We start from the raw sequence: 19,224 nt of genomic DNA, 5'->3' as shown, positions 1-19,224 counted from the left end.
CGAGGAGAGGAGTGGCCCGGTCCTCTGGGTTGGTGAGGGCCGGGCTGGCCGGTGGGGACGAGTCGGCTGGGGTCTATGGGCAGGTCCGGGAGGGGGTCTCTGCGCTGCCAAAAGCCAAGGGGCCTGAGAGCCGGAGTCTGAGCATTGAGGGGTCTCGGGGACCTCGGGGCTAAGGAAGGGGGCGCTACCGATGGAGTCTGGGCCGTGGGGGTCTCCGAGAGGCGAGGTGTCCAGATCCCTGGGGTCCGAGGGGGCCTCCGTGGGCCCCGAGCAGAGCGGAGGAGGGCCTCCAGGGTCTCTAAGAAAGGCCGGGGCACCTGGGTCTGAGGGCCGACGGCGTCTCCGGGGTCCCGGCTGTACTGGCGCGGGCGCGGGCGCGGCGCCGGCGTCCCAGCCAGACCGCCGGCCTTGGCGCCGCCCCGCCTGACATCAGTTCCTGCCGCCGCCGCCGCCGCGCACAGCCCGCAGCCTCCTTCCCCGCCGGCCGCGCTCCAGAGCCGCCGGGCCGCGGCGGAGCGAGGGGCCGGGCGAGGCGAGGGCCGGGCGGCGGGCGCCGGGCCCCGCGGCCGGCACGACGGAGCCCCCGTACGGCCGGCGGCAGCGGTTGCTGGCGGCCCCGGGGCCCCGGCGCGGGAAGCGGCGGCGGCGGGGCGGTGGCGGCGGCGGCGCCATGGAGCCGCGGGAGGTGAAGGACCGGATCCTGGAGAACATCTCTCTGTCGGTGAAGAAGGTGAGCGCGGCCTGCCCTCCCCGGCCCGGGCCCCGAGGCCAACCCGGCCCGCCCTGTCCAGGCCCCCGACCCCATCCAGCGCCCCCTTCTTCCCCCGGGTCGCTCGCGCGGGCCGGGGTCCCTCCTGTCACCGGGGCTCGGGACACCGCCCTTACCCTCCGCGACCCCGAGGACGAGGAGCCTCCGGGAGCCCCGGGATTTTGGAGGGGAAGCCCGGCGGCTCACGTGAGCGCCGCTGCCTCCGAGCTATTTTTAAAAAACAAAGTTGAGGTCAGCATCCTGGGAGCTTCTACAGGCCAGGCCCAGGGGCCCTGAGTCACTTAGAGGGGCCGCCACCCGCCAGGACCCCCCACTCCGGGGGTAGCAGCGGAAAAGCTCTGGGAGGGCCCCACCTGCAGCGCATCCCTGGGCGGCATCGCTGCATCCTCGATCTCCCCTGTGTTTGCATCTCGGCAGTGGCAGTCTGGGTGAAGGCCCGTGATAAGCAGCTTCCAGTCTTCGCAGTTCTGGGTGACACTGCCTCTGGTCTTGGGAAGTTCCTTGAAAAATCTTGCCTAAGGATGGCAGTTTTGAAGAGGCTTATTTCAGAGCTTTGATTGAGAACCTAAAGTACCTTGCATTTTGGACAGTGACCTGTGGAACTTGGTGACACTACGGTGTATGGGGCTCCCTGCAGTAGAGATCAATGTCCCAATTCCAGGTAGAGAAAAAATATGACCTATTAAGGGCATGTAACTATATGTGTGAAGGAGTCAGCTTATCTGAGGAAGGGTCCCAGGTAAGGGGCAAAAGGTAGAATTCATATTCACTTAAAACCAAACCAGAATTGATAATCATTTGAGGAATATTGTTGGAATGTTTTCCTAATTTGAATTCCTAGTTCACCCGATAGTCTCAGAAACTATGAGATGGTGGTGGAGGCAGGGATGACTTGATGGGCAGGAGGAGGCTTATCAGATTGGTTTAATTACTTCAACAGACCAAAATGAAGAGAATTCATTAAATCAACCCTTATATTTGCTTTTTTTAAATATTTATTTATTTATTTTTATAATTATTTATTTTGGCTGCGCCGGGTCCCAGTTGCGGCACGCAGGATCTTCCTTGCAGCATGTGGACTCCTTAGTTGCGGCATGAACTCTTAGTTGCGGCATGCATGCGGGATCTAGTACCCAACCAGGGATCGAACCCGAGCCCCCCCTGCATTGGAAGCGTGGAGTTCTACCCACCGGACCACCAGGGAAGTCCCAAATCAACCCTTGTATTTAAATAACCGTGTTTTCCCCCGACTTAAATTCCTCAAAAGCAACATAGGCAAGCAGTCTTACCTTTCATAAAGATCAGTGTGGCATAAAAAGAAAAGTAGATTCAAAATGTGCTCTTACTAAAAGGTTCCTCTAAAAGTACAACTAAAAGCAACATTGCAAACATCCAACGAAAGTTTTATTTAGTTTTCCTGAGCTTTGCTAATGCAATGGGGTATTATTTTTGCTTACTCAAGGAGTGTAGGATGAGCAAATAATTTGTTTAAAAGCAATCCAGGGATTTCCCTGGTGGTGCAGTGGTTAAGAATCTGCCTGCCAATGCAGGGGACGTGGGTTCGAGCCCTGGTCTGGGAAGATCCCACATGCCAGGGAGCAACCAAGCCCGTGCGCCATAACTACTGAGCCTGAGATCTAGAGGCTGTGAGCCACAACTACTGAGCCCGCATGCCACAACTACTGAAGCCCACACGCCTAGAGCCTGTGCTCCTCAACAAGAGAAGCCACTGCAACGAGAAGCCCACGCACCGCAACGAAGAGTAGCCCCCGCTCGCCACAACTAGAGAAAGCCCGTGCACAGCAACAAAGACCGAACGCAGCCAAAAAAAATAGATAAATAAATAAATTTTTTAAATAAATAAATAAATAAGCAATCCATCTTTGGTAATGGAAGACAAAGGAAGACTGCTGACCTTTCTAATCTAATCTGGGCTGGTTATGGCTTCACGTAGGCCTCGTGTTTTATCTATAGATTTCCAACTTATAAATAAATGGGGAAAGTCCGGGTAGAAAAGGGGTGGACATGTGTGTAAGCACAAATCTTTTGAGGGCAGCGATCCACTCTGTGAACCAGCCTGCCATTTATGAAGGAGTTGGGTGTGCTTGACAAGATGCTTATCATTGGATGCGTTTGGACAAGGAAGGGTGCATCAGAAGGTATGTCGCACCCTAGAAACTGGAAACCCATCCGCGGGTGAATCGCAACAAGAGGCATGACTAGCGTCGTGGATAAGAACGTGGTTTCTGGAGTCTGGTGGCCTGGGCAGAATCCCTGCCCTGCCAATGAATAACCCTGTAACCTTGGGTAGGTTCCTTACCCTCTCCATGCCTCAGTTTTCTCATCTGTAAAGCAGGGATGTTGTGAAGTTTTGATGAGAGTATGTATGCACAGTGTTTAGCGTGGTGCTTAGCCCAGTCTTAATAAGCTGTCTTAGTCTCTCTGGGCTGCTGTAACAGACCACGATAGACTGGGTGGCTTGTAAACAACATACATTTATTTGTCACAGTTCTGGAGGCTGGAAGCCTGAAAACACTGAGTCCCAGCATGGTCGGGTTCTGGTGAGGGCTGTGTTTCGGGCTGGGTTGCAGACTGCTGACTTCTCCCCGTGTCCTCACATGGGGGTGTGGAGGGAGGGAGCTCTCCTGGGTCTCTTTTATAAGAGAATTAATCCCATTCATTAGGGCTCCACCCTCATGCCATAATCACCTCCCAAAGGCCCCACCTCCTAACACCATCGCACTGGGGGTTAGGATTTCAACATATGAACTTGTGGGGGGACACAACCATTCAGGCTATAGCATAAGTGGTCGCTTTTTCTGTTTGTTTGTGGTAGAGCCAGTTCCTCCCTTTCACAAGGTCTGAAGATGGCTAACAACCTTACCACCTAGACATTGCTAAATACCATTTGGCCTTGTTACCCACTTCCTTTGTATGTTGCGTTTCAGAGAACTATTTTATGATTCTGGCGTATGAAGGGCATTTGGTTTTCTGAGTCAGAGTATCTGCTTCTAATAGGAATTGGCTCAACTACAGCAGTAGGCTTTGAGGGCTAGCCGTCTTGGGGTTGGATTTGACCTTGAACACCAATCCCTCCTAAATTTGTTATATGGCACCTTGAGAGTTGCTTCGCCTTTTTCGTCCATCCTACCGCTAGTAAAATGGTCTAACCGATCCTTTTATGAGGACGTTGCATGAAGAAAATGAGGTGTAATTTCTGCAAAAAAAAAGATCCATGTGTATTAGCTATGTTTGCAAAGGGTATTTGAGAACTTTTTATTGAAATAGAATATATCTACAGAAAATAGCATATACGTACACTCCTAAATGTAGAGCTGAGTGAGTTCTCACAAAGTGAGCACATCCACATATCCAGCTCCTAGAGCAAGAAGTGGACACAGCCATCATCCCAGAAACTACACCCCCAAGTGCAACCACTGTTCCTAAGCAGCGTTGTTGAGTTCAGCTATTTTCACACCTAGATTTTGTGATGCTGAACATGTCCTGTAACACCAGTGCAGTAGCTGATCCAGGGAACCCGTGTTCTGATATGAAGGCAGGATTCCTGGGGGTTAGAGAGAATTGGAGAGTTTAATAGTTAGCACAGTTAAATGACAATGAAAACAATGAAAGGCAAGTGCCATATGAAACATCCCAGATGCAGACAATAAAGCTTGTGGTTGCCGATTTGTTAATAGCTAAAGAGAGACGTCCAAGTCAAAGAGTGTTGGCATTTTGAATTGGCATGTGGTTCTACTAAATAGCATCTTCTCCAGGGGAGGGGAGGCAGTGGTTTTCATGAGAGTTTTGTTTTGTTTTGTTTCTGAGGAGCGCGTCTGTTGCATACGCTTGCAGTCTGAGCAAAGGCTCTGTGCAGTGGAAGGCAGCCTCTGCCCTCCAACAGTTCACATATTGGTTGGAGGGAGGATTTAAAAAGTCACCAAGGCAAGGAGAAGCCTCAGAGAAGGCGAGCTTAACTGAGTCTTGACAAATTGGTAGAATTCAGAGACAGAGAAGAAGTGGGCATTTAAGATGGAAAGTAGTGGGCATTCAACATCCCCAAGGCAGTGGGGACGTCCAGGTGGCCTTCTGAGGACAGTGAGGAGACAGACCAGTCTCAGCAGTGTGGAGGGTTCTCCTCGATATGGCTGGAAGGTGCTTTCCATGGAAGCTGCCCAGCACAGTGGATACAAATGCAGGTTACAAACGCAGGATACAAATACAAGTACACAGACCTCGATTTGGGTTTGAACTTTGGGTTTGTCACTGACCATGTTGACCCTGGCAAATCACTGGACCTCAATTAGCCTCAGCAGTCAGAACCTACTCATAGTCGTAATGAGAATGAAATTACAGGAGATGACACACACAGAGCACTGAGTACAAGATCTCACGCATAACAAGCCCTGAGTAAGGTATTAGCTACCATTAGCACTTGCAAGTGTCTGTGTGAACCCTGCCATTTTCTCTTGTGCAGTTTTCAAAGTCTTACACTACACTTCTCTGTTTCTTCAAGCTCATGGTTTGTCAAGACTTTTTCTTCAAAGACCAGATGGTGAATATTTTCAGCCCATGTGGTCTTCGTTGAAACTATTCAGTCCTGCCGTTGTAGCTCAAAAGCAACCACAGACAATCCATAGATGTAGCTGGATTTGGCCCGGAGCGACTTTGTATCTGTGCACAAAAATGTCCTCCCCAGGGTAGGCTAGGGATCGCTTTCAGAGAAGCTGGTGTGATGGCCCGTCCCATAGTTAACGAAATCTCTATTGTCACTGGGTTTTTGCACTATGTCAGGCTTGTGGAATGAATATGGACACTCGTAAATACCACTGGATGTGTGTCCATGTATCCTGTCTTTCAAAAACATTTACTGATCACCTTCCTTCTGTCCTCACTGTCCTAGGCCCTGAAAGGGTAGAAGTGAGCAAGGCAGATAAGATCTCTGGAGTGGATATTTCCAGTAGGAGTGAAACTGTGCACCTCAGATTGGGACTTGAACCCAGCCCAAACCCAGATTGGGACTTGAACCCACGAGGCTGGGACTTGAACCTACGAGGCTGGGACTTGAACCTACGAGGCTGGGACTTGAACCCGGCCAAAACCCACAGTCTTCCAAGTGAGATCACACACCTGGTTTCAGGACTTAATGAAGCTCAGGTTCTCGATGTCTCATCACAGAAAGAATTCAGTGAGAGACAAAGTGATGGTAAGAAGTGGATTTATTTAGAGAGACACACACTCCACAGACAGAGCATGGGCCATCTCAGAAGGTGAGAAAGGCACCAGGGTATGGGGGTTGTCAGTTTTTATAGGAGTGGGTAATTTCATAGGCTAATGAGTGGGGGGAGTATTCCAGCTATTTCAGGAAGGGGCGGGGATTTCCAGGAATTGGGCTACCGCCCACTTTTTGATCCTTACTGTTGGTCTTGGAACTGTCATGGCCCCTGTGGGTGTGTCATTTAGCGTGCTGATGTAAAGCGTATACTGAGGTTCGGGGTCTAGTGGGCCATCTTGGACCCATTTGGTTCTAATCAGTTTATGTCATGTCCTCGGGCTATGTTATTCTTTCAAAGGTTGTGCCCTGCCTCCTTCCCTCCTGTTTCAGGAGGAGAAAGTGATAAGTTAGCAGACAAACCAATACAAAGACCTTCAGATTGTGATGTGTCCTGAAGGCCTCAGTAAGGAAAAGGTGGTGAGCTGGCAGAGGATCTGCTGCAGAGGGGGGTGGCCAGAGAAGACTTGCCAAAGAGGTGACATTGCTTCCAGCAAGGGACACTGGCTAGGATGAGAGAGTGAGACATTAGTCTAGGAAGACGAGGAGTTGTTTTAAAAAATACGCAAATAGCTCAGAAGTGTATAAAAGGAAAAGTAAGCGACCCCACTTCTCTGTCTCCTCAGCCCCAATTTGGATCCCCTTAAACAGGGTGAATAGATGTATATTGGTAAGGTAACCCTCCTTGAGAGAATGTTCCTAGGTCGGGACCACCTTCTCTCACCGAGGACAACCCAGGTCCCCAGCGCCTTCAGTCTGGGCGGGTTGCCCCACCGGGGTGGGCTCTGAGGGGCCTTCTATTTCTGGCCAGGCATACCCTGCGTTGAGCGGGGGTCTCCCGATCGGGGTCTGCTGACGCTGGTCTAAGAGCTGTTCAACCTCGCCTGGAAGTGCAGCTGAAACGGCTGGGTCCGGTGGTGGGCTTTTTGCCCCCATTTTTCCACTCCACCAGAGAGGTTAGATCTGCCAGTACATTAAAAATGAGCTAAGGCAGCTCTTTCCCAGAGAGGGCCTGGTAGTTAGATCTGTGTGGGAATTACACTCATCATTTGATTTCAGTCAATAGTTTTGTTCTCTTGGCTTCATGGAAAAACTCTTCAGAGTTTTAAAATCTTAAGCGTTCTGAAAACCCCTGATGACCTGAGTCACCCGGGCAAAGAGCTCGATAAAATAATAAATATCCACACACACATGTTATAAACAGAAGTGCTAAGGGCTCCCCCTCCCCTGCCCGAGTCCTGAGGTTGGCAGGAGCTGTCTCTCTGCTCCTCTCCTCTCTCACATCACGGAGGCTACCTAGAGAGGGATGTGAGGGGCCTGAGGGCCCCCAAGCGGGAACCACTTAGGTGTGCCCCTGACCCGCCGAGTGACCCCACCCAGGCCCAGCATGAGACGCTGGTGGAGAACTGGTCACTGGTTTTTCTGAGCCCTGCCTGAGGTTTCCTGTGGTTCTCCTTTTGCAAGATGCTTCTCTGATGTTAGGGCTCTGTTGGAAGGCTGGTGACATTGTGGTCCTTTCCACCCCATCAGAGGACACCCCAGGCCCTCTCTTTCTCCGTGCCTTGGCTCTAGCATTAGGCTCAGCCACCTCGAAGGACCCCGTTTGATGACTGGAGGCCAGGCAGAAACAGGTCTGCATCAGGCAGCGGCAGCTCCGTTCAGTCGGGGTGGGCCCCAGCCGTCTGTGTAATCACAGTGGACACACGGAGTGTCAGAGAGAGCAGCGGTGATTCCTGCGGGTCCCCCTCAAAACTCATCCGGCTGGAGCCCATTGGGAAAAGAAATTTCCCTGCAAAACTGAAAGGCTGCTGATGGCTGACAGAAACGTCAGGCCTAAAAACTAATGCTGAATGAGGGTGGAGTGGTCAAGATGTTTCCACGTGGAAAGAAAGGAGCTGGTATTCTGGGTGCGAGCATTGTGGGAGGAGAAAGCTGGCGTTTGTAGGTGCCGGGAGGGGCTCTGGGTGGCTCGTTCTCCCCCCCTCGAGTCTTCAGTGCTCATCTCTGGCATCAGGATTTGCCACCATGGCAAGGAGAGTGTGGTGCCACTGAGGCTGGCGGTGCCCTTATGTCCAAGGAAAGCAACGGGGCTTTTCCCCCTTGGATAAAAAGCTCTCCCGGGTGACCTCAATGCTGATGGAGCAGGGACCCCACCCCACCCCCGGTACAAGGTGAAGTGAGCGATCCTGGGCCCAGAGCTCTCCTCCCTGGGGCTGGTTTGGGTGACCGTTCCTTTCCAGCCCTGTCCTCCTCCTCACTGCTGCTTGCTTGATGTCTGGATGTCCTAGAACTTCCATTTGAGGCAGGAGAATAAGGACAGTTTCTGGGAGAGTCCATTTGGCTGGAGCTGAGAGTTTAGGTCATTGATCTGTTGGTTGTTATGACCACCTAGGGTGCCAAGAGCACCTTCTCTGTCTTTCTAGCAAAGCAGCTGGTTCTGCCACAGAGACATTCTCCCATCTTATATATTTGTAATTCATCTTTATTCCTTTTGCTCCTAAGTAGTCACAAACATTATAGAAATGTATAAGGAAGAAAGTGGTCCTTTCCTATAATCACCCCTCCTCCCTGGCTATCTGTACTTAAGAGTTAGAACTAAAAGAGTCTAAGAAACCCAGTAACATGTAAGAGCAAGGGAAGGACTAATGGAAACTTGAAATCCACACTTAATTCAAAGTAGTCAACTTCTGTTCACACGTCACCCTAAGTTCTTTATTTTTGGTGTTACAGACTACTGAGGCGTGAAACGCCCAGACGCGCTAACAGGAAGGGGAGTGATCATAGCAGAAGAATCCTTACACTTAATGCACTCCGCACCTGCTGTTCACACGCACTTCCTCAGTCAGGCTCACAACAGACTTGCGGGATGGGTCATGACCCCAGTTTAATACATGAGGGAAGTGAGGTTTAGAAAAGTAACTCGCCTGAAATTCTAACCCTCATAAGGGGCAGATCTGGATTTGAGCCATGTTTCTCGCTCTTGCTCTTTCCATTTCTCTGAGCCTTTTGCATCTCCATCATGTCTGTCTGGAAATTATAACAGATAATCCATCCCCGCAGGTCAGTCTTGTGGGCCAGTCCGCTATAAAACCACCCGTTCATTTAACAAGTGGGTGCCTGTGTCGTGCCGGGCACTCTTCCAGTCACTAGGAATCAGCAGTGAACAGAGCCCACCAAGCCCCTGCCCCCTCGGGGCTGACACTCTAGAAGGCGAGACCAGCGCTAAACAAATCACAGCGGATGGGGCGTGTGCCCTGCCCCAGGCCCTCCCACATGCCCTTCAGGAACCTATCCATGGTGCTCTCGGCATACTTCCTGACCCTGTATTTACAGCTTCAGCTTCTAAAGTCTCTGACTGTCTCACACAGGCCTGGGAGGAGGCAAGGGTGTCCTTTCAACCTAAGTCGTGATTTAGACAGTGACTGGATGGCCATTTTCCTCAGCAACGGTATGGTTGTCTGGGTGGGGGAAGTACTCATGAGGTCACGTTGCAGGTACGGCAGAGGAAGAGGGAAGTGAAAGATGAACACAGAGCCAATGGAGGCTCCCAGGCTTTGGAAGACTGAGTAAAATGAGGCTTTGAAAAACTCCCTCCCTCCTGCCCGCTGGTGCTACACACAGCACTGAATGTAGCGCTCAGAAAACAGAGCAGCGTTCTTGCCAGCTTCTGCTTCCATCGCAGCGGTACAAGGATGGAGTAGAATCCTGCCTGCGGTGTGTTCTTTCAGGCCATTGGTTGGCTTCTAGGTCTCTGGTGTTTGCCCAGGGACCTCTCGGGAGGGCCTCTTACATTTTCCTCTCCACTCTGAAAGGACCCCTTGGCCCCTCCATCAGAGGTCAACCCTGTGCTGAGTTCAGAGGCAGAACAATTGTAGTACCTCGGGGCTGGGACACTCCCCTGCCAGGAAGGAGGAGCATTTAACTGCTTTTGGAAACCATATTCTGTCAGATTACCCAGTTACCAAGAGATCTGTGCCCAACTAGGCTAGTCCCCTCCTGCTGTCATTGTTCCAACACTCCAAAGAAAGCGCAAAAAATGAAATCCATGGATAATCCAAGTACCTGCTGTTTTTTTTTTTTCTTTTGGCCATGCCACGTGCGCCTTGTGGGATCCTAGTTCCCTGACCAGGGTTTGAACCCGGGTCCCCTGCAATGGAAGCACGGAGTCCCAACCACTGGACCACCAGGGAATTCCCAAGTACCTGCTCTTTTCAGCTTTTCCCCTGTATATCTTTCAACAGAGCTGCCAGTAAAGCAGAGAGCCTGCCAACTCCAGCAAAGAGGCTAGTGAGCAGTGATTTGGGAGGTGGGAAAGAAAGCTGAATAATTGGGTGTATTTAGTGGCAAATGAATGGTTAAGAAGCATTGATTTCACCCAACTTGCTTCAGGAACGGTGCAGGCCCATGGTAAACAAACAGCACACCCTTTAGGGCAACCCTACATGTGGTGGTGCCAGTCAGTCCCAGGATGCCACCAGTCTGGGCACAAGCCTTTCCCGGGTGGGGGCATTGGCTGCAGGACTGTGTTTTTCATGCCCACCGAGAAACCAGGCCCATCGTTTCTGAATGGCAGGATCTCTGACTGGTTCTTGTGCAGAGGTGATGCCTGGGTTCTCTAGTTCTATAATCTACTATAGTTGATTGTCATTGGGAATGAGCTATTTTCCAGGCTAAGGTAGGGTGGGATCTCAGGTGAGGGATTTTAAAATGAAGAGAATGAGTCAGAAACATTGCGGTTGCCTGGAGTTGGTGGAGCATTGGACACCCAGTGGGCCTTAGCTTCTGTGGACATTCTCATGTTGTCTAGGAAGGAAGTGACTGGAACCTTCCCAACATCGCCCCCCTAAACTCCCAGCTCCCATTCGATAGAGCCCTGGGAGTGGCCCAAGACCCCTACTGCTCTGTCCTCCTCAGTAAGACGCTGGGATGAGCACTTTTCAGATGGTCACAGCAGGTGCCCCTGACATTCACTTTATCCCCAGGGAGGATGGAAGCAGACAGAAGGGGCTCCAGGAATAGCTACCTCTGTGGTATCTGAGCACACCGGGCCAAGACGCTGCAGTAAAGCACAAGGACCACTGGACAAAGCCAGGAGGTGCAGGAAGTGTCTTCACTTCCCTGGGCCCCAGCCTCCCAGACCCACGAGATGAGGGTTCTGGCTAAGTGATTATATTTCTGATTTTCAGTGCATTCAGTGGTTAAAGCTCCATTCACTGGGAGCTCCTCCCTTGCTCACTCTAACTGGCCCCCACACCCTCCTGAATGAGAGGCTCCAGGAGAGGAAGACAGTAAGAGGCCCTCCCGAGAGGTCCCTGCGCAAACACCAGAGACCTGGAAGCCAAGCAACAGCCTGAAAACACACGCCACACTCAGGATTCTACTCCATCCTCGTACCACTGGTGATTTCTAAGGGCTCTTATGCCCTTAGATTCTGAAATTCTTCATCCTGGCCAGCGCCCAGCCTTGTCTTCGATTCCAACGGAGAGTCTTTCCAGAAATGCTGTCAACAGTAGCCTTCCTTTCCTTGGATCATGTAAAGCAGGCATTATTGCTCTTTTTTTAAATTAATTAATTTATTTATTTATTTTTGGCTGCGTTGGGTCTTTGTTGCTACGTGCAGGCTTTCTCTAGTTGCGGCGAGCGGGGGCTGCTCTTTGTTGTGGTGTGTGGGCTTCTCATTGCGGTGGCTTCTCTTGTTGCGGAGCATGGGCTCTAGGCGTGCGGGCTTCAGTAGCTGTGGCACTCAGGCTCAGTAGTTGTGGCGCACGGACTCTAGAGCGCAGGCTCAGTAGTTGTGGCGCACGGGCTTAGTTGCTCCGTGGCATGTGGGATCTTCCCGGACCAGGGCTCAAACCCGCGTCACCTGCATTGGCAGGCGGATTCTTAACCACTGCACCACCAGGGAATTCCCGGCATTATTGTTTTTAAGAAGCTTTGCTAAGATTTAAAAGAGTCCAGCCTGCCTGCCTTAGTATTTATTTATTTGTTTACATTTATTTCTGAGAGGACGGCTGACGAGCACTGGCCTTCTCTTCAGATCCATGAGAGTCTGTGTCTGAAGCCAGTGCGAACTACTGGTGCTGGATCAGGGTGGGGACGTTGATTCGGCGGCCACACCAGCCCTTCTTTAGCCGTGTCTGCCATGGACGAGCCCTCATGGGGTCCCTCTCCCTGGGGGCGTCCAGGCATCAAGGTTTGGAGCCATCCTAACTCCAAAAGTAATAAATGGTATCACACAGCTTGACCCCTGCCTGTCCTCGGAGGGTCTGCCTCAGCAAGAAGAGCAAGTGTCCGCGAGGCCCGCAGGTGCAGCTTGACCCAGCAGGGGCCCCCCCGGTGGCTAGAATTCCGAAGGCAAGGCGGGCAGAGGCCTCCCACTTCCCGCAGGCCTTGTCCCTCGCCCGTGCCGCACCCCAGCTGCAACCGGTGAGAGGCAGCCCCGGGGACGAGGTGTCCGAGTGGGTCCTGCAGCTCAGGGTAGCTCCGAGTTTGAGTTGAGCTCGTGTAACCGGGGCCATCATTGGTTTAATTTGTAAAAGAGGTGCTCTGAGGTCGGCTGGCGGTCCACCTCTCTCCAGCTGGGGTCTTTTCTGCTTTTGGATTTCTACTTCCTAGGCCTGCACTGGGGAGGCTGTTCTAAATACTCTGTCGTCTAAATACATCTGGTCTCCGTGGAGCCAGTAGAGCGGCTGCTGTTACCTGGCGACCTCCTCCCTGAGCAGCGGGAGAGTCTCCCGTGTTCAAGGTCGGTGTCCTCTGCATGCTGAACAGGGATGGAGCGGGCCCAGCAGTGAGCCCCACGGTGGTTGGGCGGCTCACATGGGCATGTCATGTCGACAGCCTGGGTCTGTCCAGCCTCACGGACTCTCCTGCCTTTGTTGGGACGGGGATTTTTCTCCTGCTCTGTAAACCTAGGCCTGCGGACCCCCCCACCCCGCCCCCGCCGCCGCCCCCGCCCCCCTCCCCCCCCCCAGTGCAGGCTGTGAGCAGAGCGAGATTTCAGGTCCCCGGCTGTTTGCTGAGCAGCATCACGTCCTCTTTGGTCTCAGCTGACCAGGGAGAAGGAAAGGAGGGCACCTGGAACCAGCTCCTTTTCCCTTGGCCATTTTTAATCTTTCACAGCTGCCGTGGAGTTACCTATTAGGGACCAATTCTGGAAGGATTTCTTGGTACCGACCACAGAACTAGAAATTGTTTCATGGTTATGCATCCACGAGAGAGACAAGACCGAGAGGGCCCGGCTGTGGCAGCTCCGAGTGGAGAGTGGGACTAACCCTAATTAAAATGCCCTGAGTCAGGCATTTCTTGGCTTGCGGAAGCGCGCCACCCCCATGTCCCTGCAGCCACGGGGTCTGGCACAGTCTCGTGATGGCCAGTCTTCCCAGAGGGCTCAGCAGGGAGCACCGGCCTCCTGGCCGTGAGAGTCTGGGGTGAGCCGAACCCAGCTCTTCCTGGCCTGGGTGCCCAAGTGCACCCGGAGAACTGGGAACAGGGAAAGAAGAGCAGCTTAGCCGGTCCGGCTGTGGCCTGGGAGCATGACTTGGAGACGAGGCCTGAGTTCAAGGACTCTCAGGAAACCATGGCTTTAAAAACAATTTTTTTTTAATAAATTTATTTCTTTATTTTTGGCTGTGTTGGGCCTTCGTTACTGCGCGCAGGCTTTCTCTAGTTGCGGCGAGCGGGGGCTACTCTTCGTTGAGGTGCGTGGGCGTCTCATTGCGGTGGCCTTCAGTAGTTGTGGCTTATGTGCTCTAGAGCGCAGGCTCAGTAGTTGTGGCTCACAGGCTCTAGAGCGCAGGCTCAGTACTTGTGGCTCGTGGGCTCTAGAGCGCAGGCTCAGTAGTTGTGGCTCGCGGGCTCTAGAGCGCAGGCTCGGTAGTTGTGGCTCGTGGGCTTAGTTGCTCCACGGCATGTGGGATCTTCCCAGACCAGGGCTCAAACCCGTGTCCCCTGCATCGACAGGCAGATTCTTAACCACTGCACCACCAGGGAAGCCCTGCCTTGCTTATTTTAAAATTTTCCTCGCATGAGAATTTTTTCATCCTCCCACCATCAAGCTCACCAGCCCACCTGGGCTCCCATCTGTGGCCACCCCTCCCCTGGGCAGTGGATCCCACCCCGTCTTTCCTGTTCAAGGACTTGGCTCCTTTACTCCACCCCCATTTTCCTGCCACCTTTTTGGCAAAGCTGGTAAAAGGGGTTTTCTGTATTGCTGTCTTCTCTTTTTTCCTTCCTTCCTTCTCCTCTTCTTTTCTCTCTTCTAACCAAATTGAATAATAATTTTTACCCCGTGTCATCAAACATCTCCCGTTTTCAAGTTCCAATTGCCTCATCAATTTCAGTTTACAAATACCTCATTTGCTTGAAACAGGATCCAAAAAAGCTCGGACTCTCCCTGGCGGACTCCTCCCAGGCTTTCTTCCCTACCTCTTCACCCCGATTGCTTTTCATCAAGGTTCCCGGCCCCTCCCTTTATGTGGGTGCGTGACCCGATGGACTGATCATTCCCTCCCTCTGCAGACTGTCTTCATGTAGCTTCTGGAGCACACACTGTCCGGACTGTCCACCTGCCTTGCTGCCTGTGCCTTCTCAGTCTAAAGCAGTGATCCTCAGCCCTGGCTGGGCATTAGAATTATCTGGGGAGTGTTACTAAGAAATGCTGGTTCCTGGGCCCCACCGCCGGAGTTTCTGCTCTGGTTGATCTGGAGAGGCGCCTGGGCCATTGTTCTTTTCCTCCAGTCCCCCAAGTGGCCCTGTTGTGCAGACTGGGAGAGGACCCCTGGTCTGACACTGCAGCGCCCTGGCTTAGTGCTCAGATGCTCCTCTCTCTGCATTCCTAAGATGATCTCATCCAATTCCACAACTTCAAATACCATCCAAAGGCTGATGGCGCTGACCTCTCTCTGAACTCCAGACCCATTTATACAACTGTCTCCTTGACATCTCCACTTAGATACCTGATAGATGTTTCAAACTTAACCATGGCCGGCGCAGAACTCCACCTGATCTGGAAATGGCACTGCCATCAGTTGCTCAGACCAAAAACCTTAGAATCATCCTTGGCAGCTTCCTTTCTCTCCTTCCCCACATCTAATCCATCAGCAAGTCCCTGGGGCACCACCTGCAGAGTAGCTCTTAAATCTAACCCTTTTTCGCTTCCACCGCTACAGCCAGCTCCAAGCCTCCATTATCCATCCGCACTGGTGATAGCCTCCCAGCCAGTCTCTCGGCCTCCACCTTGGCCTTCCAGAGTCCGTATATACACCACACAGATGCTAGAGTGGCCTCATAACATACATATTGGATTATATTACCTCCCTGTTTTCAGTAACTTCCAATAACTTCCCATCAAACTAGCAATGAAATGCCAAGTCTTTTACCACAGCCTGCACATGATGTGGCCCTTGGCTGTTCTCTGAGCTCGTATCACTCACATCCTTGCCACACCAGTCTCCTTACGGTTGCCCCCTGCCCCAGGACCTTTGCACATGCTGTCCTAACTAGAATACTCTTCCCCTAGTTACCTCAGTAGTCATTTCCTCAGTGAGATCTTCTCTGACCCCATATTTATAACAGACCCTTGATCCCTGCTTTGTTTTTTTATAGCATTATTAATCCCTGGCACTATATTATATATTTGCATACGATTTACGTTTTACAAGGGCAGGGACTTCTGTATAAGAATAGCAGCTGGTGTATACATAGTGGGTGCTCAGTAAATCTTTGTGGAAATATATGAATCTTGAAGGCTCGAGCCTCCTCTTCTGGCCACTGCTGAACTGAGCATTGGGCAAGAGACATCTCCTGGCCCAGCCTGTGACAGGTGTGCATTCCTTGTCACCTCTGCTTAAGGCTCTAGACCAGAGGTCGGCAAACTTTCTGTAAAGGGCCGGATAGTAAATATTTTAGGCTCTGCAGGCCATACAGCCTCTGTCTCGTCTACTCAGTTCTGCCATCACAGTGCAAAAGCAGCTGTAGATAATAAAAACGAATGGGTGTGGCTGTGTTTTAATAAAACTTTATTTACAAAAATAGGAGGCGGACCCACTGGCCATAGTTTGCTGACCCCTGCTCTAGATCCCTACTAATTCTGAAATTTTCAGCCTTTTCCCCAAATTTTCATGGGCATAAAGGAAACACTCAAAACCACTTGGCAGTCTGATCAGGAGGATGAATTTCTTCCCAGAAGTTAGGAAAGCTCCTCCTGGAGCAACTGTGGCTGATTTAACCAAACAGTACACTTCGTCACTGCTGGGAAGAGGCCAAGGTGGGGCAAAAGGATGGAGAGAGCAGGCAAGCTTTCTTCTTAAAGGAGCCGCACCAGCCTTTCTCCTCCATCCATCTTCCAAGAAGCAGAGCTGCAGAAGACACTGGTCTCATGTGCACCATGGGCTTTTTAGTTCCTGTGACTTAAAAAAGAGGGGACTGTGTTTCACTTTCTTGGGTTCTCCTACAACATATTAGAACAGCATATTAGAACAACACTTTATATACGTCATTCACTCGGGGATCTTGAAGCCAGGTTGGATGAAAAGACCTGGCTTTAAAATCTGCCTCTGCCACTTACTAGCTCTGTGACCTACTTTATGGGGTTGCTGTGATGATTAAGTGAAGAAGTGTTTGGGAAGTACGTCATCACAGCTGCTAACATTTATGAAGTGTTTCCAAGGCATCGTGCTGTTTGATAAACAGCTAAGGTATTATCTGAACCCTCACACAACCTATAGGGCTGTAGAGCAGGAAACTGAGTTTAGAGAGGTTAAGTAACTTGCCCAAGGCCACACAGTGAGTGAGTAGCAGAGCCCACATTCAAATCCAAGTTGTCTGCCGCCTTCCTAGTGCACGTAACAAGCACTCAATAAATGACGGCTCTAATTACAGCCAGTGGTAGCTCCACCGGCAAGTATTGTGTGTAACTGAAGAGTAACTTGGAATAAAATTTGGCAGTTGTGCTTCCAGGCAGCATTGTGTCCATTATCCTCATTTCATTGATTCGCTTGCTCAGGGGCCCTCAAATGAGGCCTCGATGTTTGCTCTCCTCCCACTTTCAGAGCCTGTGACCTTCCTGGTGCCGTGAGTGGCTCCTCGCAGCTGCCTCTCCGTGGCGGGGGAAGAAGACTTCAGCTGTGCATCTTTATGTGGTGCTTTCTGACCAGCTCCCAGAGTGTGAGCTCAGGCTGTTGACAGAGCTCCTGAAATTCTTCCGTCACTGACTCAGAGACAGTCCCTTTCGCCTTCCTGCTCCTCTCAAGAACTGTGCTGGGTTGTCACATTGATTGAAGGTCTCCTTGTTCCCTGAGATAATGGAAAATTTTTATCAACCTGCTGTAAACGAGTGGTTAAAGAATAGGCTTTGGAACCACCTGCTAATGAGCTGGTGAACAGAATACTGGTTCTTGAGAGCAGAGAACATCACTGAGTCTTCTTTGCCCCTGAACTTATGTTTAGCTAAGTGGTGTGTTATTGGTGTGGCTAAGAATATGGGTTCACTGTTTCTTCTATTTATTTATTTATTTGAAGTGTAATTAACTTACAATATTATATTAGTTTCAGGTGTACAACATAGTGATTCGACATTTCTATTCATTATAAAATGATCACCATGATAAGTCACCATACAAAGTTATTACAGTATTATTGACTATATTCCCTATGCTGTACATCAGGGGTCCCCAACCCCTGGGCCACAGACCGGTACCGGTCCATGGCCTGTTAGGAACCGGGCTGCACAGCAGGAGGTGAGCGGCGGGCAAGCGAGCGAAGCTTCATCTGTATTTACAGCCGCTCCCCATCGCTCGCATTTCCGCCTGAGCTCCGCCTCCTGTCAGCATTATGGTGAGTTGTATAATTATTTCATTATATATTACAACATACTAATAATAGAAAAAAAGTGCACACTAAATGTAATGCTCTTGAATCATCCCGAAACCATCCTCCTGCCCCCATCCGTAGAAGAATTGTCTTCCAAAAAACAGGTCCCTGGTGCCAAAAGGTTGGGGACTGCTGCTGTACATTACATCCCCGTGAATTATTTATTTTATGAATGAAAGTTTGTACCTCTTAGTCCCCTTCACCTATTTTGCCCATCCCTCCACCCCTCTCCCCTCTAGCAAACCACCAGTTTGTTCTCTGTAGCTATGAGTCTGTTTCTGTTTTGTTACGTTTGTTTGTTTGTTTTGTTTTATGGCTGAGTAATATTCCATTGTATATATACCACTTCTTTATCCATTCATCTGTCGATGGACACAGGTTTCTTCCATAGCTTGGCTATTGTAAATAATGCTGCATGAACCGTCACCGTGGCTTCATTATTCTTAAGAATCTTGGCTAGGGGCTTCCCTGGTGGCGCAGTGGTTAAGAATCTGCCTGCCAATGCAGGGGACACAGGTTCGAGCCCTGGTCCGGGAAGATTCCACATGCCGTGGAGCAGCTAAGCCCGTGCGCCACAACTACTGAGCCTGCATTCTAGAGCCCGCGAGCCACAACTACTGCAGCCCACTTACCTAGAGCCTGTGCTCCTCAACAGAAGCCACCGCAATGAGAAGCCAGCGCACCGCAACAAAGAGTAGCCCGCACACACCGCAACTAGGGAAAGCCCGCACGCAGCAACGAAGACCCAATGCAGCCGATAGATAGGTAGATAGATAGATAGATAGATAGATAGATAGATAGATAGATAGATAGATAGATAGACAGATAAAAGAATCTTGGCTAATGTTTACTGAGCACTCGCTGCTTACCAGGATCTATGCTAAGCCTTTTGCATGCTTTATATCATTTGATCCCCTAAACCAATAGACCTTTCTGCAATAATGGACTGTTATCTATATCTACACTGTCCAGTACAGTAGCCACTAGCCACTGAACATTTGAAATGGGGCTAGTGCAACTAAAGAACTGGATTTTTACTTTTGTTTAATTTTAAATTTAATTAAATCCAAATAGTCACATGTAGCTAGTGGCTACTGTATTGGACAGCTCAGCTCTAAACAATCTTTTGAATCCAGTTTACAAATGAGAAAAAAGTGAGGGTCAGAGGGTTAAGTAATTTGCCAAAGGTACTCAGCTCTATAGAAGCAGAGCCAGTCTTTGGACCCATGTTTCCTGTCCAGAGCCCTTGCTCTTCACCACCATGTTATACACTCTTTCTATTATACTTTTTGCAGAAATTGTCTCCTGGTTA

The 19,224-nt window shown here is 50.7% G+C and overlaps 1 protein-coding gene across 2 annotated transcripts in view; it reads left to right on the top strand.

Moving 5' to 3' along the window:
• Window positions 1-526: 526 nt before the first annotated feature.
• The window catches only part of PLEKHM2 (pleckstrin homology and RUN domain containing M2), a 38,853-nt gene continuing 20,155 nt past the window's right edge, over window positions 527-19,224 (top strand). For both annotated transcript variants that reach the window (XM_082412651.1, XM_082412650.1), the window contains exon 1: window positions 527-730. In XM_082412651.1, the coding sequence (XP_082268777.1) occupies window positions 671-730 (60 nt within the window). In that variant the 5' untranslated portion in view covers window positions 527-670. The remainder of the gene's footprint in view (window positions 731-19,224) is intronic.

Source organism: Balaenoptera physalus (assembly GCF_965194825.1).
Source record: "Balaenoptera physalus genome assembly, chromosome: 1".
In the NCBI taxonomy this organism is placed as follows: Eukaryota; Metazoa; Chordata; class Mammalia; order Artiodactyla; family Balaenopteridae; genus Balaenoptera; species Balaenoptera physalus.
This window is presented reverse-complemented; position numbering and strand designations above follow the sequence as displayed.